A 23,163-nucleotide genomic window follows, 5' to 3' on the forward strand; every position below is an offset into this window, starting at 1 on the left:
TCTAAGGACCTGAAAGTTTTCAGTACTTCCAAGGTAGTATGGTCTAAAGAGAGGTGTTAACTCCTCTCCTTGCTCTTGACTTTTAGTGACCACAGGCTCTCTTTCTGCCCTAGAGCTGTGAGGAGGGTCCCAGACTCATTGTGTCCCCAAGTTCTGGTGTCCTAGTATTCCTTCTCATCCTGGAAATCCCACCTAGAACTGTGACCCAGATCTGAATGAGGGCAGTACAACAGGAAAACAGCACAAAACAGTGCTGGCAAAGAGACCTCCATAATCATCTTGCCAGTTGTTTGACCCTTTGGACTGAGAACTCTTAAAGTAACAGCAGCTGCAACTCCCAAGGTCTGTTTCTGGTTTTCTGGAGTTTATGCTGGGCTGCAATGGCATGGACTCTGGTGATTGTGCTCTACTCTCACCAGTTGCCACAGATGTTTCTTGTCATCTTCTAAGTTGTCTTTTACATTTATGAACTGAGAATGCTGGAAATTGCCATTGTTGTCACTGATTCAGTCATCCCAAGACTTGCTCCTGGTTTTCCAGTCTGTGCTGGAATGGTTTTGCTGCACCACATTCCTCTCATCCTGGTGCAACAGACTTTCTAAATTGTCTTAGGCTAGAAAATTGTTTCACTTCATCTTTTTTGTTGGTTCTGTCATTCTATGATTTGTTTAGGGTATTAATAAAAGTTATTAGGAGACTCTTAGATGTAAGCTCAGGTGAGTTCTTGCCATCATCCTGGCTGCTCCTACTTATCCCAATTTTTCTTCCATCTCTCTTATTTGATTTTTAAAATCTTTTTATTGAGGTCTTCCAGGAATTCCTGTTGACTTGTCCAATTCACATTCTTTGCTTTGTGGCTGTTCTTGTAGCTGTTTAGGCATTGATATCATCTTCTGAGCTTGTGTCTTTTTTATTATTTTTTTTTTGTTTTTGTTTTTGCAAGGCATGTGGCTTGCCCAAGGCCACACAGCTAGGTAATTATTAAGTGTCTGAGACCGGATTTGAACCCAGGTACTCCTGACTCCAGGGCTGGTGCTCTATCCACTGCACCACTTAGCTGCCCCTTAGCTTGTGTCTTGATCTTCCCTGTGACTATAGTAGTTTTTATGTTGTTTGCTCATTTTTCTAGTCTATTTCTTGACTTCTAGCTTTTTCTTAAAGTTGAACTCTGCTCTTCTGGAGGTTGGTGTTTATTCCTGTCCTGTGTTCTGGTCTTTTCACAGGAAGGGACCATACCTTTCTGTTACTTCTCTTGGTTCCCACAGTTGCCTGCAATCCTCACCAGTGGCCACAAGCGTTAGTACTTGGCACTACAACCCAGAACTGCATATATGAATATATCAGGATTCTGCACCCACTGCCAGCAAAGGACCTCCTGTAATTTCTTTCTGACCAGTTGTCCAACTCCTTATTATCTCTAGACTGAGAGCTCTTGGAACTGCTGCTTTTACTATTGCAGTGTTGAAATGTGCTACTAATATTGCCAGGTCTTCCTGACTGGTATCCCAGACCTCTCTCCTGCAGACCTAACTGGTCTTGAGTTAGAAAAATATATTGTTCTGACTTTTTGCTGGATATACTACTCTAGAATTAGACTTGGAACATTATTTTTAATTTATCTGGAGGGGAATGATGGAAGAATTCAACTGAATTGCTTCCTGTATTTCACTATCTTAGTCTCCTTGCCATTAAGGCAGCAACTAAATTTGTTATTATGATATGAACAATACAAGAAAGATATCTTAATTCCAAGCCTCTCCCCAACCTCCAGTACTCCCCCTCCAACCTGGCAAGTGTTCCATGAATTGGAAAAATCATAGAATCAATATCAGAATTTCCTCAGTGGCTATACCTATATAGAAGGAAAAAAAATGACTTTACAACCTTCTCAAAAAATATTTTTAGCTTAAAGATTTCCAGTGAAGGGAAACCATTTCCCCCAGAGGCAGCTTATCCCATTTAAGGTCAGCTCTAATTTCTAGCAAGATTTTTCTTATATCATATCACAATTTACTTTTTTGAAACTTCTACTTATGTCTCCTAGAATAATGAATTTATATTTGAAAAGAGAAACCTGGACATGATCATGTTTACCACCAAAACAGCAGGACTCCAAATCCCAGAATTTTATTAAGCAATAATAAGGGAATATGGAAAGAGCAAAACTAAAGGTTAATAGTTAAACTTCATGAAGAGAACTGTGTTTTCTGGGGCCAAGTGACCAAGTTTAATCTCTCTTTCTTTTGATAATCCTTCAAACATGTAAACACAATTGGAATTCTCACCTAATTTTCTCCTTCTTAGGTTAAACTTGTCCAATTCTTTCAACCATTATATCTCTGCACCCTCTCCAATTTATCAATGAACTTCTTAAAATATGGTTCCCAGAGTTGAATCCAATACTTTTATTTTGGTCGACTAGATTAGAGAGCAGCAGGATTATCATGACCACATTTCTGGAAGATACAATTCTCTTCATGAAATTTAACACTTAACTGTCAGTTTTTCTAATTCCATATTCCCTTATTGTTGTTTAATAAAACCCTCAGATTTGGGGTCCTGTTGATGTGGGGGTAAACATGATCTTGTCCAGGTTCTTCTTTTCAAATGCAAATTCATTATTCTATTCATGATCCTCTTTTAGGATGCAAAATTTTTAGTATCCCTATTTGATGGAATTTATCAATTCCTAGAAATCATTTAATGAGGGTCAGAAAGATTTCAAAGATTAAAGGGTTGCCTACTTCTTGATTCTCTTTTCATATGCTGTAGGAAAAACAACGGGAAATGGCCAACATCTTAAAATAAAAAAAAATGCTTTCCTCTACTTAGGACAAACTAGCCCAAATCACCTGATTTACTGGGGAAAACCTTTTAGGTGACAGGGAGTGAAAGACTCAGTAAGGGAAAAAGGAATGTTGCACTAGATAGTTTTTAGGTTCCTTCCAGCTCTTAATCTCCAATCCCAAGAACACAAACTTTAGGTACTTTCTTCCCTTGTTGAAGTCTAGTCCTTATCACCACATTCTACTGAGTAACAGGTTGTATGTTACCAATAGGGAATGACTAGGCTTTCTGTAAAACACACATGTATTACTCCTTCCTTTTATCTCTGCACATCAACACAAAGAAAGGTTATGTGATTTAGGGGTGGCCCAGTGTAGTAATGCAAATTGCCAAGCCTAGTGACTGCTGGGTAATAACAGCTACTGAATAAAATGTTTGAAATAATTTAATTATTTAAAAACTTACAGCAAAACCTTTTGGAGAGATTGAATCTTATAAACAGCAGGCAAATGCTTTATACCAGTATTTGATATTAACCTAGAGAGGGAGAAAAAAAGGAAAAGAACAAATGAGACAAACTAGACTAACTATGGGTAGCTAATGGTTGATTTTTTTTTTAGTTTTAGAATATTGTTCTTGATAATCAAGAATACCAGAAAATACTAGAATAATATACCAGAAAATACCAGAAAACTGTAAATATTAGAATAGAATAGAGATATGCCAAATTTAGGTTTTTCATTTTAAAATTTTTAAATCATTTTTAAATTTCAAAGAAAATAGAAAATTCCATAGAATGAAGTGCTGGGTTTTTCTGCTTGTGTGAATAGGGGCATGTGCCTGAAATACAAGAGAATCAATGAATGGCTATATGCAATTTTGACTTAAAAGTATCTCTAGATCATGATGGACCACAAGATGGAAATGCATCAGTATACTCTTTACCAAACCATTTCCTATGCTCAACTTTCTCATTATCAGTGGTACTCCTATTCTTCAGCATCTCCAAATATGAGTTAAATATTTTATTTCTTTTGCATCCTATATCCAAAATAACACTGAAACCTGACTGTATTTGCTCTGAAATATCTTCCAAATCTTCCATCTCCTCTCTATCCAACAGAAACAGATATATTTCCTACCTTAGCTCTATTTTCTCTGAATTATTATAATTTCATAGTTGGTCTACCTACTCATGGTTCTTGAACCTTTGATTGATTCTTTGCTCTAGAGGAAGACTAAATTCTCCACTATTATCATAATCATGTGACCCCACTCATCCCCTTTTAGAATTCTACAATGACTCTTGCCCATTTCTGATGCCAAACTAAAATTTACATCCCAGGATTTTAGGTCCTTCACAGCAAATTTTCCCCTATCTTTTTCCCTAAATTAACAAATGAATCATTTTCTATCTCTGTTGAATCATCAGTTCTGATGGTTTTGAACAGAGGGAGAAGGTAGGGAAGGATTCTCTTGCTAATGTGACCCTAACTCCCACTATTTTATATATCTGCACATGTATATCAATATATCACATATATATTAATGTATGTACATATATACATGTGTATAATATATCACATATATTAAGCCTTCATTTTCATATCAAAAAGATACAATTGAAAATTTTGGACATTTCTTTGTTAAGAAATATTTTTGCCTAAAAAAGCTTAAACAGTCCCATTTAACATAGGCAAACATCAACTTGGATATTGTCATTATGTACTTAAAATAACTGGACATAATCTTAAAGGAAAGTAGTTCATCTGGAGAAAATTAACTCTGTGACTAGGAAAAACTGTGTGATGCAAAGAGAAAGGATCAGGAGAATTTTCTTGAAAAGATTTGGAGAGCTAACTAAACTGGAACATTAGATGAGTGAACTAATTATTATCTTTGGAGGAGTCATTGACTTTTTATAACTTATGGACATCTATTCCAACACTTTGTGATACAGTGAAACTGGTTTCTTTGCTGCTCTTTGAGCATGATGCTCCATCTCCTAACTGTGAACTCTTTCAATGACTGCCCCCCATATTCTTCCTTCTCATCTCAGCTTTCTGATTTACCTAGCTTCCTTTGTATCCCAGCTAAAAATCTTACCTTCTTCAGAAAACCTTTCTTTATTCCCATTAATTCTAGTGCCATAATTATTGATTATGATCTTGAATTTATTCTACTCCTTTTTTGTATATAGTTGATTGCATGTTGTCTCCTCCTTTAGAGTGTGAGCTTTTTGAGGAAGCAGGAACTGCTTTTTACTTTTTTTTTGTATCCTTTAGAGCTTAGTACAATATCTTTTATGTGGTAGATATTTAATAAATGCTAGTTACCAATTGAGTTTAATGCTCATTATATTGAGAAAACCTTCAGTGAAGAAGAGTTTTGTGAAGAAATTTTAAGTACTGCCCTGAGAAAAACTGAACTGTTGTTGACTTGTGATTCCTTTGGTTATGGAGATATCAGTGTTTGATGTTTTGAAGTATGATGCAAAAAAGTTTAGAGAGAGAGATAGTTTCTGGGTAATTAATTCAATTATTAATCAAGCTAGAATAAAAGATATATGTGAAACTCTTGAATGCCAGAGACCCCTCATGGAACCCACTCAAAACTTTATGGCCTTAGAAAAATGGATGTTGCTGAGGTTAGTAATTGACACTGATTGATTAATAATTAATGAGAAGAGTGAATATCACATGAAGAGGTAAACCTATGCTAATGTGGGGCTAGGGGACATGACTGATCACTCAGTCTTGGAGAAGTAGACTTATCACTAATCCAAGCTATCACAGGCTAAGGCAATCTGGACCAAAGGGGACCACTTCTGCCTGTGCTTGGCTGGGTTGAATACATGGATTGGAATTTATCTCAGATTAAGTTCTTTGTAAGATTCTCTATTTGGATAGAGTCCCTCCCAAGATCAAAAGACACATAGGTATTTGGGTAATTACATCTAACAATCATGCACTTCAATTCAATGTAATTCAATAATTGATTATTAATATATGAAAGAAACAATCATTAATAAAAGATACAGCCCATTTCATAGGATTTAAGCTTGATCACTTTATGCATACCTGATGATGATGTTTGTCCTTCATTCTCAAAGAAGACCATGATATCAAATGAAAAGTACATGAATTGAATTTGAGTGAGGGGATACTGTGCTAAGTCACTAGCCTCACTTTCTTCTCCAGAACCATCTAGGTCCAGTGGCCAGTTACATATCAGGATGACTGAAGATAGTGCTAGATGCAAGGTAATCAGGGTTAAGTGACTTGCCCAAGATCATACAACTAGTAAGTATCAAATGTCTGAGGCCACATTTGAACTCAGATCCTCCAGACTCTAAGGTCAATGCTTTATCCATTGCCCCTAGCAGCCTATATAGGCTACATAGCCAAATAGAGGCATTATAGCTTGGTCTACTATTTTTTTTATTAATTTTTATCGTTCTAAATATAAGGGTAGTTCAGGAATATATTATTTCCTTATTGATTCCTAAAACTAAAATTCCTTTTTTTTTAAATCACTCAATCATCTAGAGTCACTATCTCAAACTCATAACATAAATTTTCTTAATAAAGGAGAGGAAAAAACTTCCTTTCCCATAAGTCATTGTGCATTTCTCTTTCCTATCAAAAGCTCCTAGTCTAGACTTAAATAAACATCAAAGTTACTGGCTGCCCAATTTATTAGCATTATTAAAAAAAACTAAAACAGACCTAAACAATTATTTACAATATTTCAGCTGTGAAAAAAAATCACATTTACCACATCACTACTACTTTAAAATTGTAGAATAATTTTAGAACACAGTTGTTCCATTCAGCTCCTATAGATAGATAACAAAGTCTTTAAAAGATTCTCTTTAAAAAGCTGAGTTCCTCTCTGGAAACTTCTATTTATCCTCTTTCTTTCTATATCTTTCTCAGTTTTTCTTCAGTCATGACAAACTCTATAATTTCAGTTAAAGTCCCAATCTCCTTACAAACTTTTCATAGAATAACAATTAGTCTCTCAATCCTTTTTTAGATAACAGCAAACTCAATCTCTTAACAGATGATTGTTATAATTCTTAATCTTCTCACAGACTTCTCATAAATAATGGTTAAATTTCAAACATTTCCAATTACTCTCTAAGGAATGGCTATTAATTTCAAGGGTTTTTAAAGATACAATAAGAGTATCAAGGGGATCTTTGGGAAAGTTTGATTGACTATGATAATACACTAATAGCATTGAGGTTTTTTTAAACCTATGAATTAAGCATTTGGGATTGAGAAAAATAGGAAATTTGTGGGTTTTTGTAAACCGGGGTTAAGGTTTGGAGCTAATTAATTGATGAAGTTCCTATTTTTGGTGGCTTAGGAGCAAATATGAGATTATACTTTTTAGTTAGCTTTGAATTATATTTGAGAGAATTAACATGGAAATGAGTCAAGTAGCAGCCTGATGAATGGGGATTTGTTGTGTTTGTCCCAAAACAATTGAAAGTAATTAAGATACCACTGCTTCAAGGTAGTTAGAATTCAGGGGTTGCTAACCTATATATAAGAATCCCTGTGGATTCATATTGATTTAGGTAACTACATATTAATATCATCTATGTAATATATTTTTATTTGTCAAATATTTCTCATTTTCCATTTTAATCTAGTCCAAGTCTGATTTGAGAGTTTTGTGGGCCTCATGCCAATCTTTTCCTTAAATCATCACTATATTATCATCTCTCCATAAGATTGTGACATATGAATTTGGAAAGCAAAATGAAACAAAATAAAACTCTGCTAAATATAGGTATAGCAAGATCTTTATTTCACAGACACAAAAGTTAGACTAGGTAAATTCCATTAAATCCATTTCTGATGGAGGTTCCATGGGGTATATCCATTATAGTTCATAGTTTAAAAAAGTCAGCATCTCCCACTGTGCCCAGGGTCATCTCCAATTATCCTGACCTGTATTTTGCCAGTGAACCTGGATAACTCCAGCTGAGAGAGTGAGGCTGGTGACTTTGCTCAGCCCTATCTCACTTAAATCCAATTTACTTGCAAGTTATGACATCACTTTCCTGATGTCATTAATCCTCTTCAAGAATGAAGAAAAAATAATAATCATTACACTCTACTGACTCGCAGACAATTTGAGTAACATCATTCTAACTTGGTTAATGCTAATTGTGTTGCCATTTAATTAGTACTTAATTGTGGTAGTAATGAGTGACACTGTCTTTTTTTCAAGATTGAAAAACTTGATGTTTTGAAGTGTGATATAAAAAAGTTTAGAGAGAGAGATAGTTTCTGGGTAATTAATTCAATTATTAATTAAGCTAGCATATAATTAATAAAAGATATCTGTGAAACTCTTGAATGCCAGAGACCCCTCATGGAACCCACTCAACACTTATGTCCTAAGGAAAAGGCATGTTCCTGAGGTTAGTAATTGACACGGATTTTGTGTGTTTGTGTGTGTGTGTGTGTGTGATATGCCTTGCTAAATTGTAAATCCTGGCTAATCATGGATAATTGATTAACTCATCTATAAAGTGAGGGGTATGGATTAGATGGTTCCTGAGTTCCTTTCAGCACTTGATCTATGATCCTATTAAAAACTACAAAGGATCAGGTTGTTTACTTCTCTGTATCCATGAAGCACTTAGTATAATGTGAGAATACAATAAGGGCTTGATAAATCTCTTCTTGAGTAATTGAAATGCCCCAAACATCACCTATTCCCCTTATCATTTGCTAAAGGTCTGTCATAAGTCAAACTATGCAAACCAACATTCTTCACACAAGTTATCACAAAATTGGAAGAGACCTCTAAAGTTATCTAGTTTAAACCATGACTGAATAAGATTAGTCAATGAACATTTTTAAACACCTACAATGTACAAGCATTATATGAAGTACTGAAGATAGAAATAAAAAAAAAAGCCAGAGAGAAAGATAGGCTCTGCTCTCCAGAAGCTTAAGATCTAAATGGAGAAGACAAAACAAAAAGAAACTGTAAAGTAGGAGTGTGAGGGAAAAGATAACCAAATGAGAGGCATGGAGAAGTCAGGAGTAGTTCCTTAAGATAAGAAATAAGAGTTACCTGAGCTGGTATCTCTCCTTAAATGGTGTTAAATGGAATTTATGATTTGACCACCAATTAGTGAGACAGGGAGTAGTGAAGAAATGAAATCCCAAGGATGATGAGGTTATCCCAATATGGTGGAGAAATTAGAGAAGTCCCAAAGGAGAATCTTCTCCTCAGGAGGAGAAATGAGAAACTTCTTTATTTGATACCTAATGAACAGTAATAGTTTACTTAAAGACCTCTAGTGAGGGAGCACTAATAGCCTTGTAAGGCAGTTCATTCCATTTGCAGATAGCTCTGTTAGGAAATTTTACTTTACATCAAACCAAAAATCTCATTGATTCTAATTCTTCCTACTGGATCTAATCCCCCCAAATCTAATCATTCTGTGGAATACCCTATCTGGAATTTTGTTCCATGGAAAAATATCTCTATCTCTATCCATCAATCTAACAATCTATCTATCTATCTATCTATCTATCTATCATCTATCTATCTATCTATCATCTATCTATCTATCTATCTTAACAAAATATATAATACCAACTAGCATATGCATTGCAATATGGATTACAAGTAATATTTTCCAGGAAAAACACAAGCTTATTTCCCTTCATTTGTTTTGAAATTACTTTCAAACTTCCTCTTTATTTTTCTCAGGGATTATTTCATGTCATCAGAATTCATGGACCAAGAAAAATGGAGTCACATAGTTATGTATTTCAATGCTAAAAGTGTGCAATAGTTGAATTTGGGAATGGTTGACTTAGCCCTTTCCTGAGACTATTTACCTTTTCAGTCAACATGTAGTAGGAAAAACCCAAGACCCATCCATTCTTCTTTCTGTTATGTAGAAGCAGTATTGTGTCCTTTGTAGAGAAATAAAGTGACTAGATTGGGAATCAGGAAATCTTGCTTCTGGCCTGCCTTTGGTACTAAAGCTGTTTAACTTCTTAGCTTTTGTGATGGGTATTTTTTACTTCTTGAAGGTCAGAATAGAAAGCCACTTAAATCTAATTGCTAGTTTTTCACAATGGCTTGTGTATGTTTACTGTTTTGGATAGGATATGGGAAATTAGAATTCTCTAACTCATTAATATAGTCTTGTGAGTTAAGTATAACAACTATTTTACAAATGAGGAAACTGAGGCTTTGAAAGATTGAGACCTCTCCATAATCCTCCATCAAGTAAGTTGTCAAGATAGTATTTAAACCTAGGTCTTTTTGTTTTTTGGAATATTTTATTTTATTATTCCAATTACAGGTTATGAAAGTTTTTCAACATTCATCCACTGAATGTTTATGCTCTACATTTTTTCTACTACCCTTCTTTCCTACTCCCCCTCCCCCTCAACATTGAACAAACTGTAGTAAAAGTTGTACAATGTACATTTCTGTTTAACATATTTACATATTAGTCGTTTTGTTTATGAGGAATTAGGACTAAGGGATAAAAAGAAAACTATGAACTAGGAAGAAAAAAACAGAAGTTTTAAGAAAGTGAACATAATATCCATTCAGATTCTGTGGTTTTTTGTTTTCCCTCTGGATGTGGATGACATTCTCCACAACAGGACTTCCAGGGTTGTCCTCGATCTCTGAACGGCTTAGTGGAACTGCATCCATTATAGTTGATCAGCTCACAATGTTGTTGTTAGTGTGTAAAATGTTCTCTTGGTTCTTTACCCTTTGCTCAGCATCAATTCGTGTAATTCTTTCCATGTTTCTCTAAAGTCTGACCATTTATGGTTTCTTATAGGACAATAGTACTTGTTAACATTCACATGCCATAGCTTGTTTAGACATTCCCCAATTGAAGGACATCCCCTCAATTTCCAATTCTTTGCCACAACAATTTTTGAACATGTGGGACTTTTCTCATTTTTATGATTGCTTTTTGATATAGGTCTAATATTGTTATTGCTGTATCAAATGGCATGATCAGTTTTATTGTTCTTTGGGAAAAGTTCCACATTGATCTCCAGAAAAGTTGGATTAATTCAATACATCACCAATAATGCATCGATGTCCAAATCTTCCCACAACCTCACCAACATTGATCATTTCCCCATTTTATCATCTAAGCAAAACTGATAGATATGAGGTGGTGCTTCACAGTTGTTTTAATTTGCATTTCTCTAATCAATAATGATTTGGAGCATTTTTTCATATGATTATATATATATACATATATATATATGTATAGTTTTTATCATTTTGTTTGAAAACTTCCTGTTCATATCCTTTGACCATTCATCAGTTTGGGTATGACTTGTAACCTTGTAAATTTGATTCAATTCTCTATATATTTTAGATAAAAGGTTTTCTTAGAATCCCCCCCACCAGTCAAAATTATTTCTTAGGTTTCTGTTTTCCTTCTAATCTTGGCTGCATTGGGTGTATTAGTACAAAATCTTTTAAATTTAATATAGTCAAAAATCATCCATTTTGCAATTTATAGCATACTCCATTTCATGTTTGGTCATAAATTTCTTCTCTTTCCATAGATCCAACAGATACAGATACAGAGATTTCTTGATCTGTCACTTGGTCTATGGTTTTGCTTTTTGTTTCTAAATCCTTGACCCATTTTGACTTGTTTTGGTATCAAGTGAGAGTTGTGGGTCTATGCCTAGTTTTTGCCACACTTTTCCAATTTTCCCCACAGTTTTTGTCAAATAGTGAGATCTAATCCCAGAAGCTAATGTCCTTGGATTTGTCAAACAATAGATTACTATAGTAATATGCTGCTGGTTCTTCTGTATCTATTCTAAACCAACTGGTCCATTACCCTATTTATTTATCAATACTAGGTAGTTTTGATGTCTGCTGCTTTATAGTATAGTTTTAGATTTGGTACACCTGGGCCACCTTCTTTTGCATTTTATTTTCATCAATTCCTTTGATATTCTTTACCTTTTGTTGCCCCAGATGAATTTTGTTACTATTTTTTTCTAGCACTGTAAAATAGATTTTGGGGAGTTTGGTTCAGCACTGAATAAATAATTTAATTTGAGTAGAATTGTCATTTTTGTTACATTAACTCATGCTAATCATGAGCATTTTATATTTTTTCAGTTATTTAGACAATGACTTTATTTGTGTGAAAAGTATTTTGTAATTGTGTTCATATAATTTCTGGGTTTTTCTTGGGAGGGAGATTCCCAAGTATTTTATACTGTCATTAGTTACTTTAAATGGAATTTCTCTTTCTATATCTTGTCCTTGGGCTTTGCTATTCATATCTAGAAATGCTAATGATTTATGTGGGTTTATTTTATAGTCTGCTACTTTGCTGAAGTTTTGTTTCAAGTAGTTATTTAGTTGATTTTCTAGGATTTCCTAAGTATACCATCATGTCATCTGCAAAGAATGAAAGTTTTTGCTTCCTCATTGCCAATTATAATTCCTTCAATTTCTTTTTTCTTCTCTTAATGCTCAAGTTAACATTTTAAATAATATATTGAATAGTAGTGGTGATAATGGACATTCTTGTTTCACCTTGATCTTACTGGAAATGCTTCTAGCTTATTTCCATTACATATAATGTATGTTGATTGTTTTAGATAGATACTACTTATTATATTTAAGGAAAAATCCATTTATTCCTATACTCTTTAATGTTTTTAATGGGAATGGATACTGTATTTTCTCAAAGACTTTTTTCAACCTCTTTCAAGATAATCATGATTTTATTTGTTTTTTTAAATTGTTATTTCATTATGTTTTCTTTTTTCCTACTATTGAACCATCCCTGTCTATCTGATATAAATCCTCCCTGGTTTATTATCCTGGTGATAATGTGTTGTAATTTCTTTCTTAAAATTTTATTTAAGATTTTTGTATCAATAGTCATTAGGGAGCTTGATCTATAATGTTCTTTATCTTTTTTGGTTCTTCTGGTTTAGTATGAGCACCATATTGGTACCATAAAAGGATTTTGTCCATACTACTTCCCCTATTTTTTAAAATAGTTTTTGTAGAATTGGAATTAATTGTTCCTTAAATGTTTGGTAGAATTTACTTGTAAATTCATCTGGAGCTGGAGACATTTTCTTAGGGAGTATATTAGTGGTTTATTCAATTTCTTTTTCTGAAATGGGGTTATTCAAATATTTTATTTCTTCTGTTAATCTGAGCAGTTAATAATTTTGTAAATATTCATCAGTTTCATTCAGGTTATCAATTTCTTGACTTACTGTTGGGTAAAATAGCTCCAACTTATTTCTTTAATTTTCTTCTCATTGGTGGTAAGTTTTTTGATACTGATAATTTGTGATTCTTTTTTTAAAAATCAAATTAAACAAAGGCTTATCTATTTTATTGTCCTTTTCAGAAAAATCAACTCTTAATTTTATCTATTAGGTCAATTTTTTTTTGTTTTCAAATTTATTAATCTCTCTCTTTTTGATTTTCAGAATATCTAATTTGATATTTTATTGGGTATCTTTAATTTGTTCTTTTTCTAGCTTTTTAGTTGCATGCCCAATTCATTGATCTCCTCTTTTTCTATTTTATTCACATAAGCATTTAGAGATATAAAATTTCACCTAAAAACTGCTCTGGCTGCATCCTATAAATATTGGTATGGTGTCTCATTGTTGTGATTTTCTTGGATGAAATGATTATTTCTTTAATTTGTTGTTTGATGCACTTATTCTTTAAATTATATTAAATTAGTTTCCAATTAATTTTGACTTCTTTTTCTTAGCCCTTTATTACATGTAATTTTTATTGCATCATTATCTGAAAATTATGTATATATTATTTTTCTCTGTGTGCATTTGATTGTAAAGTGTTTATGCCCTAATGTATGATCAATTTTGGAATAGGTGCCATGTACTGCAAAGAAAAGATATATTTTTTCTATCCTCATTCAGTTTTCTCCAGAGGTCTATCATATTTAAGTTTTCTAAGATTTTATTCACTTTCTTAACTTACTTCTTATTCATTTTGTGATTAGATTTATCTAGTTCTGAGAGAGGAAGATGGAGGTCCCTCACTATTAAAGTTTTGCTATTGATTTCTCCTTGTAATTCATTCAGCATCTCCTCTATCAATTTGGATGCTATAACATTTGGTGCATACGTTTATAAATGATATAACTTCATTGCTTCTGACACCTTTAAAAAAAAGATGTAGTTTCCTTCCTTATCCCTTTTTTAGTTTTTATTTATTTTTTAGTTTTATAATTTTCCCTCTAATCTTTCTTTCTTCCCTCCACCCCCCACAGAAGTCACTCTGTTAGTTTTTACATTGTTTCCATGCTATACATTGATCTAAGTTGAATGTGATGAGAGAGAAATCATATCCTTAAGGGAGAAAAATAAAATATGAGAGATAGAAAAATTACATAATAAGATAACATTTCCCTCCCCCCTCTAAATTAAAGGTAATAGTCTTTGGACTTTGTTTATAATTCTTTCTCTGGATACAGTCTTATCCCTTTTAATGAGATCTATTTTCACTTTTGCTTTGTCTGTGATCAGGATTGTTACCCTTGATTATTTTTTGCTTCTACTGAAGCATAATATAATATATGATATAACAATAGAAGCATAATATATTTTGCTCCAACCTTTTACTTTGTATCTCTCTGCTTCTGAGGGGTTTCTTGTAAACAACACATTGTAGGATTCTAGTTTTTGTTTTTAGTTTTTTTTTTTTGCAAGGCAAATGGGTTTAAGTGGCTTGCCCAAGGCCACATAGCTAGGTAATTATTAAGTGTCTGTGACTGGATTTGAACCCAGATACTCCTTACTCCAAGGCTGGTGCTTTATCCACTGGCCCACCTAGCCGCCCCAGGATTCTAGTTTTCAATCCGTTCTGCTATCTGCTTGCATTTTATTGGAGAGTTCATTACATTCACATTTATAGTTAAGATTATTATTTCTGTATTACTCTCCATGCTCTCTTCCCCCAGTTATACTTTTCTCTAATTCCTCCTCAACAATGCTTTGCTCCCTTTCTGCTTTTACTTTCCTTTTAAATTTTAACCTATAACTTTATTTTTCCTTTGCCTTCCCTTTTATGAGTTCCTTCTTCTCTTTTCTTTCCCTTTTCCCCTCTACTTCCCTGTAGGGTAGGATAGATTTTTAAACCTAGTTGAGATTGTGTTATTTCCTGTCACGTCTTTCCTTGTTTCCCTGGTATTATTTATCCAGTAATGTCTAGCCTTCTTGTCCTATAGTCCTTTTTAAGCCTTTCCCTTTGTCATAATATACTATTTTTATCTGTCCTAATAGAAGTACCATTCTCAAAGGTTGATTAATTTCTTGCTTGCTTGATAAACAGTATTGCCTCATAGTTACTAAGTACACTTCCCTCTTCTATTAGAAATAACAATTATTAAATAATTATTAAGTGTCTGAGACTGGATTTGAACCAGGGTACTCCTGACTCCAGGGCCTGTGCTTTATCCACTACGCCATAATTTATACTTCTTCCCTTTTTCCATTACCTCTGAGAAAATACATTCCTCATGAATCAAAGCAATATGCAAAACTCAATCATTTCATGCACCTTTTATACTTCTCCCCCCAGCACACTTCTTCTAATTTTAGCCAAAACAACAAGCAAAGCAAAGTTGCTTCATTATTTTTTCATGTCCAGTTCCTCTAAAAACAATCCCTTCTACTATCTTCAACCCTTTCACTATTCTAAGAGAAATATAGTTCTCAAGAGTTATAATTGTTATCTTTTTTAATGATGCATAGAGTTTAATGTTCTTGACTAGAGTTTTTTTTCCACTTTTGTTTACCTTTTTATCTATCCATTGAGTCTTGTAGTTGAAGATCCATTTTCTCTTCAATTCTGGTCTTTTTATCAGAAAATTTTTGAAGATCTCATCTCATTAAAAGTCTATCTTTTCCTCTAACAGAATATGCTGAATTTTGCAGTGTAGTTAATTCTTGGTTATAATCTAAGGTCCTTTGCCATTCAAAAATCTCATATTCCAGCCCCTCTGATACACTAATATTGAAGCTGATAAGTCCCGTGTAATTCTAATTGAGCTTCCTTTGTATTAAAATTGCTTATTTTTGATTGCTTGAAGTATTTTCTCCTTTGGTTTGGAATTCTGGAATTTTGGCTGTGATAGTTTTTGGAGTTTTTATTTGGGAACTTCTTTCTGGAGGTTCTTTCAAGGATTATTTGGTCTTTTTGATCTAGTGTATGTGGAAAGTTTTCCATGAATTTCCTGAAAGATATTATCCAGACTTTTGTTTTTCATCTAGGCTTTCGAGTTGATTAATAAATAATAATCTATTTTATGGGTTCTTTGTTTTTCCTAAAATGTTCTTTACATTTTCTTTGTTTCCTTCCTTTTGATTTTGTTTGTCTCATATTCTAATTTTTAGAGTTTTATTGTCTTCACTAAGCTTTTGTATTTCCTTTTCCAATTGGTTAATATTACTTCTAAATGAGATATTTTTCTTTTCCATTTGGCTAATTTTAGTTTTTGATGAGTTGAATTCCCTTTCCAGATGGTTGTTTACTTTTTGATGAGTTATACTATTTTTCCAGTTGGTCATTTTTAGTCTTAAAAGAATTGATTTCTTTAGTCAAGCTTTCATAATTCTCCTGCATGGCTCTCTCATTTGTTTTTTCCATTTTCTTTTTCTTCTCTTCTTTGATTTTTAAGAATCATTTTTGGGGCAGCTAAGTGGCACAGTGGATAGAGCACTGGCCCTGGAGTCAGGAGGACTTGACCTGATGTGACCTGGCCTCAGACACTTAATAATTACCTAGCTTTGTGACCTTGGGCAAGTCACTTAACTCCATTGCCTTGCAAAAAAAAATTTAAAAAAAGTATTTTTAAGAATCATGAAGTTTTGAATTTCAGTCCATTTCATAAACTCCTTTGAGACTTCCCCAATTTGTTGCTGCTTTCTTCTTCTGAGGTGGCATTTTATTGTTTTTATCTTTCTGAACAGTAGCTTTCTATGGTTAATACTCTTTTAATTTTTGCAAGGCAATGGGGTTAAGTGGCTTACCCAAGGCCACACAGCTAGGTAATTATTAAGTGTCTGAGGCTGGATTTGAATTCAGGTACTCCTGGCTCCAAGGCCAATGCACTATCCACTGTGCCACCTAGCCACCCCTATGGTTAATACTCTTTTTTTGGTGTTGTTCATTTTCATAGTTGAACGCTAATCCTGGAGAATAAGGAATATAGTTCTAAATATTTTTTAATGTTGGAATTGGTGTCAGGTCCCTGGAATATCCCTTTCTAAGGTGTTGCCTATGCAGCCAAGGATTGCCTTGCAGAAGTTTGTATCCTCTTTTATATACAGGCTTTGACTATGCAGTTGTTTGTTCTTCATCCAGTTCTGTCTGTTGCCCCGGTGTTCCCAGGGCTTAAACTCTATCTAGGATTGGGACCCTCCTTGCAGACCTGTTATCTAACTGAGCTGGAACCTGGGCTGTTCTCTAGTTATCAGGCCTGGGGCTGCTGTCTGGATGCCAGGACCTGGCTATGGCTAGAAGCCTCCCATGGCTTTCCTCATCTCCTACCTAGCTGGGCTCTACTTCCTCTTTTCTCCTGAAGAGATAGACCTTCACTAAAGTTCCTCCATGATGCCTAGAATTGAGAATTTGTTTTGCTGGTTTTTTTGGTTGGATCTGTAGTTTTAATATCTCCTTTATTTAATGTTGTGAAGGGGAAAACTTCAGGAACATGCTAGCTTCATATGACCATCTTGGTTCTGTCCCACATGTTTTTCAAACCTAGGTCTTCTACTAAGCTTGTTATTCTTCTTTGTTTATAAGGCAACAGCAGGCCCTGATCTTCCTCTATGATGGACATATGCCAGTACACTGACATTCTTTCCCAAGTGTCCTGTCCAAGATTCATTGTACTCAAAGGGAAAGTAGACAGAAAGATAATTATGCCAATGACAATACAAAATTACTAATATGGAGATGCTTTACATAACTGTATATGTATAGCATAGATCTGATTATTTACCATCTTAGGAAAGTGTGGTGGGGAAGAGAATTCAAAACTTTATTTATTGAAATTTTATTTTATTTTTCCTATTGCATGCAATAGTGCTTTTCAAAATTCATCCATTTGCAAGTTTATGAATTTAATATTTTCTACAACCCTCTCTTCCCTCTAGTAAATCTAGTAAAGTATATGTATAATCATGTTTAACATATCTACATATTAGTCATATGGCAAAAGAGGAATTAGAACTAAAGGAAAGAAAAAACCATGAGAAAGAAAGGAAAAACATAAAAGACACTTTGAAAAAGCGAACATAGTTAGCTTTGCTCTGAATTCAGACTCCATAGTGGCAGGTCTCACTGAATTGTCCTTGATCTCTGAACTACTGAGAGGAGTTGCATTCATCATAGTAGGTCATCTCATAATGATGTTATTGATATGTTAACGTATCTTGGTTCTGCTAACTTCACTCAGTGTCAGTTCATACAAGTATTTCCATGCTTCTCTAAAGTCTGCTCATGATTTCTTACAGTATTTTATAACATTCATATACCATAATTTATTCATCCCCTCCCCAGTTGAAGGGCATCCCCTCAATTTCCAGTTCTTTGCAGCTACATAAAGAACTATTGCAAATATTTTTGAACATATGAGACTTTTATGTTTTTTTTTAATCTCATTGGGATATAGACCTAGTATTGGCATTGCTGGATCAAAGGGTTTGCACAGTTTTATTACCCTTTAGATATAGTTCTAGATTGTTCTCCAGAATGGTTGGAGTAAGAACTCAAACTTTAAATAAAGCTGCTTAAAAGTTGGGGAAAGACATAATATAATGGCAAACAAGAACTGTAATATTTGATTGGCTCTTGTAGTTTGTACTTTGAATTTGGGGTCTAAATCTTGACTCTTTTTTTATTTCCTTCTAGGAGATGGTTCAGGGACAGATAAAGGTTAATTGAATTTCAGATCCCTCAGGAGTAGTTATTGTACATTGTAGATAGCCAAGCCCAGAGGAGACAGTAGCAGTAAGATGCTGTAGTGGTGAATGAAGCAGGGGTTATGTGGAGTAAAGAGTAGGATGAGGGAATTTTAGGGAGCTAAATTCCTGTGACAAGGTAAAATGACTCCCAGATCAGACAAAAATTGCGTATGCTATGGTTAGAGGATATAATCAGATGTGCTTGGGGGGTATCCACCAAGGTATTTTAGAAAATTTAAGCTTCTGATTGAGTAAATAGTGAAGGGGTTAATACTAATCCTCATTGATCCTTGTGTTTGTTTTAATTTTACTTAAAAAAAATTTATCCTAGCTGTGCATGTAATTTTGTGTTATTAGGAAAGGGGAGTTATCCTAGAAGAGGATGAGGCTGTAACAAGACATGAGATTTGATTAACATAATAATGATGCAATAACTTTATATATAAAAATATTATATTTATATAAGTGGATACCACTTCCCTCTCTGCAGTTCTCTGAGAGCTCAGTTACCCATCAGCACTGTCTAGTATTGCATGGTTTACAAAGAATGTGGCAGATGAATTCCTGTTTAAAAGCACTTGATACTTATTATTGAATAAGACCAGGCATTCTTCCTATAGCAGGACCTCCTGCACAGGATTGTTGTAAATACCAAATGTACTATTCTTTATGAAAAACACTCAACACAGTCCCTGATCCAGAGTAGGCATTTTATAAATGCCTATTCCCTCTTTTGTTATTGTGTATTAACAGGCTGAATCTGTACTTAGTGATCTCCATAAGGAATAAAACTGCAAATACAGAATAAATTCTCTACTATTTCTGTCATGAGCTAAGAACTGGAGAATTTCTTTGGTATAGAGAACTCTATGATCTGGAAAATCCCACTACCCCTGGATACCACTTCTCTCTCTGCAATTTAAGTCTTAGAGGATTTCCTAGAAGCACTGAGAGGTGCCCTTGTTCTTAGAATAATGTGTCAAAAATGGAACTTGAACCCAGGTCTATCTAACCCCAAAGTCAAATCTCTATATCCAAGATGCCAAGCTGCTCCTATTGTTGCCTGAGAAAAGTGAATTTTGTCCATTTCATACACACTTCTTAATAATATCATTTAAATAACATTTTACGTTACCTAATCTGATTGAGTAAATTGATCTCATTTGATTCTCACAATTACCCTGTAAGGTAGAAGTTATTATTATCTCCAATTTACTGATGAGAAATCTGAGAGAACTGGAGAAAGATTAAGTGATTTGTTTAGGCTCACAAAGTTAGAATTGACTGAGGTAGGATTTAAGCCAGGTCTTTCCTGATTCCAAGTTCAGCACTCTATCCTTTGTACTATTTAACCAACATTGTGGGATCTTGCAATTTGAGTAATAGCAACCTTGGCATGTTTACTTTGCTGAGTTGGGAGGAGTTTTATGTAGATGATAGAGAGAGAGAGATGTAGTGTTTCCCAATGAAATCTATGATAGTACATTATTTAATACCAATAGCTGAAGCTTCCAAAGTCCTGTACTTGAGAGATTAGATGTAATCTCAAGCTTTTGATCTTTATGGGAAAAAAAGAACAAAAATGAGAGAAATACAGGTATGCTCAGTTTAAGGACACTTAAAAAGATCTAGTGACTATTTGGTGAGATGGATTATTGGTGATTACTCTATAGCTGAGATTTCATATAACCCCAAGATAACTCAAGTAATGGAGTTCAGGGGAATACTCAGTCTTCAATTCATTTCCCTCTTTTTGATCAATAAATTCAAGTCTGCTGGAAGCTGGAAGTGGGTAATCACCTACAAGGCCTGCCTCCACAGGTTTGCCTTGGTCAAGTGATTGTTTGCTACAAAATTATTTTGATTCACTCAACCAGAGTTCATCTTCAAAAACAGGAAAAAGCCTGAGGCTAAAATGTTAGTAAATTTAAGTTCTATAAATGAATCCTTTAAAGAAAGTTAGCTGGCTCAGAAATCTCCTTTTGTGACACTCAAGATGTCACTTTGAGCTGGTGTTAATACCTTTCCTTCCAGAATCTCTCCAGCTTTAGGATGCAGTTATTAAAGTCCAACACATTTGTCAGAAAAGATGAACAAGGGAATTGTCATCCTTTCCCATTTATTTCTATAATGACCAATATATTTATAAGCCTTTCATTGACAGATGTCTCAAAAACTGCTTACTGTTATTAACATAATTATTGCAATTCTAATACCTTGATTGTGCCAAGGAGTTTCCTTTTCCTTCCTCAGGTTGCCTGTACATATGTCTTTGTTGGTATGTGTGTGCTTGTTTGTAATGTTTGCTTGTTTGTAATGTTTGCAAATACATTAGAATACAAATACCTTTCAACAGAACTTAATTAGATCAGGACAATTGGGATATTTCCCAGGGCAGCCACATATACTGGGTGCTGACAATACTTGCATTCTTCCCAAAGGCAGGAATAATAGTAATTAGTGCTTGACTAGTGAGAATAATTAGCTTTTAAAAGAAGCCTCAAAATGGTGGTTAGAGTGAGCCTTTCTCTCCTCCCTCTATTTGAACTGACTTCAAACTTCTAGTCGAGAATGAAGATTGAATATTGAATAGCAATCTAGTTAGTACATTTTACCTCCCTTCATACCTTCTTATGATACCCCTTAAGATCCTCTGCGCTATAAGCAACATTATCCAGATGACTGCCTATGCTTCATGAACTGGGTGGTCACCAAGACACTTTCTTGTCACCCATGAGGCCAAAATAATTTTCAGAATAATAAAAACTTATTTTAATTTCCAATTAATTTCATTAGTTGTAACCCATATGAGCAAAAGATCTTTGGGATTCTTAATTTTTTTAAGAGTATAAAGGAGTTGAGATAAAAAAAAATTTGAACCACTGGTTCAGGGGAACAAGTTTTGTGGAGATGAAATAAGACCACAGCTTCTAAAAAAGTTCTATGATTTCCAACACCACAGAAGACACAGTTACTGAAGAACCAGCTAGAAAATTCTCATCATCAAATCCTAGATACTGTGCAATGATTCAATCGATATGATTTTATAAAAAGAAATGACACTGAGTAAGCTATATTGCTGAATATTTTATCATTGCACTCAAAAGACCATGAAGCCTTTCCATCTGACTTGGAATTCTCACACACACACACACACACACACACACACACACACACACACACACACACATATATATGTTATCTTTCATTAGAATGTGAGATCCTTGAGAATATGAATTGTCTTTTCTATTCCCAGGGCTTAGTAGAGTGCTTTACATATGGTAGGTGTTTAATACATTTTTTTCTTTCATTCATTTGCTCATTTATTCAGGCTCTTTATAGTGTCTGAAATCACTTCTTGAAGATTTACTTTTCATAACTACGATATATCCATATTTTAATCTACTTTATTCCCCATTATCTTGCCAATCAGAAAGAAAACTCCTGATGAAAGTGATGCAGTAGTCCTAGGTCAAGTTCTTCCTCCTTTAAGAATTCTTTCCTGATTTTCCAAATTATAAGACAACACATATATTTGTAGGAAATAGGAAAACAATCAACAGACAGAGAGTGATTGAAGATAAGTGAGAAGGGGTATTTTATAGAAGGAGCAATCACACTAACACAGTTGCAACCATTAGAGAGTGATTAGATACTCTAAGATACTCTAAGTTAATGGTAGTGTGATATAAAAGAATATGTATTACACTTAGAGTCAGGAGAAAATCTGAGTTCCAATTTTGAATCTGATACTATCTAAGAGACTGTGAGAAAATTGCTTAATCATATTAGGTTCCCTATGTAAAAATGGAGATAATAATACCTATATCTATTTGATAGGAATATTTTGAAGATCAAATACATACAAAGTGTAAAACTTAAAGTTCTATATAAATATCAGTGATTATTGAGTTCTATAGAGAACGGAGACGCATTTGAGGAAAAAAAATCATGTTTTCCAAGACCACGAGGTTCTACCCTCATAGAATGCCAGCATCTCAGAATTGTATATTTCCAGAAGTATAAAACCACTTAGTGGTCAGCTAATCTGTTCCACAACTGAATAGAAATATATCTTGCAACAGTACCTGACCAAATGTCTTTCACCCTTTGCCTGAAGTCCTCCAATAAATCTTTCTTATGGCATGATGCTGACATTACAGTATTATTTGTTCTCATTGCTTGCTCTGTCTTAGAGAGACTTGGAGGGATATGAAAGGAGGGAGCTAGCATTGATAGTTATGCTATAAACTAAGAACTCTGATTTTTTTGGAGGGGAAATGTGTAGAGTGGAAAGAGAATATTAATTTTCCTAACATAGCTAACATCTAAAATGCTATGTGGTAGACATCTAATA

General features: G+C 34.1%; 1 protein-coding gene across 1 annotated transcript in view; it reads right to left on the bottom strand.

Moving 5' to 3' along the window:
* The window catches only part of FSHR (follicle stimulating hormone receptor), a gene marked incomplete at its 5' end in the record, with an annotated part of 112,563 nt that overhangs the window by 64,100 nt on the left and 25,300 nt on the right, over window positions 1–23,163 (bottom strand). Inside the window, one exon of the mRNA XM_074223893.1 lies at window positions 3,253–3,324. Within this exon, the coding sequence (XP_074079994.1) occupies window positions 3,253–3,324 (72 nt within the window). The remainder of the gene's footprint in view (window positions 1–3,252; window positions 3,325–23,163) is intronic.

Source organism: Macrotis lagotis, chromosome 1 (assembly GCF_037893015.1).
Source record: "Macrotis lagotis isolate mMagLag1 chromosome 1, bilby.v1.9.chrom.fasta, whole genome shotgun sequence".
Lineage (NCBI taxonomy): Eukaryota > Metazoa > Chordata > Mammalia > Peramelemorphia > Peramelidae > Macrotis > Macrotis lagotis.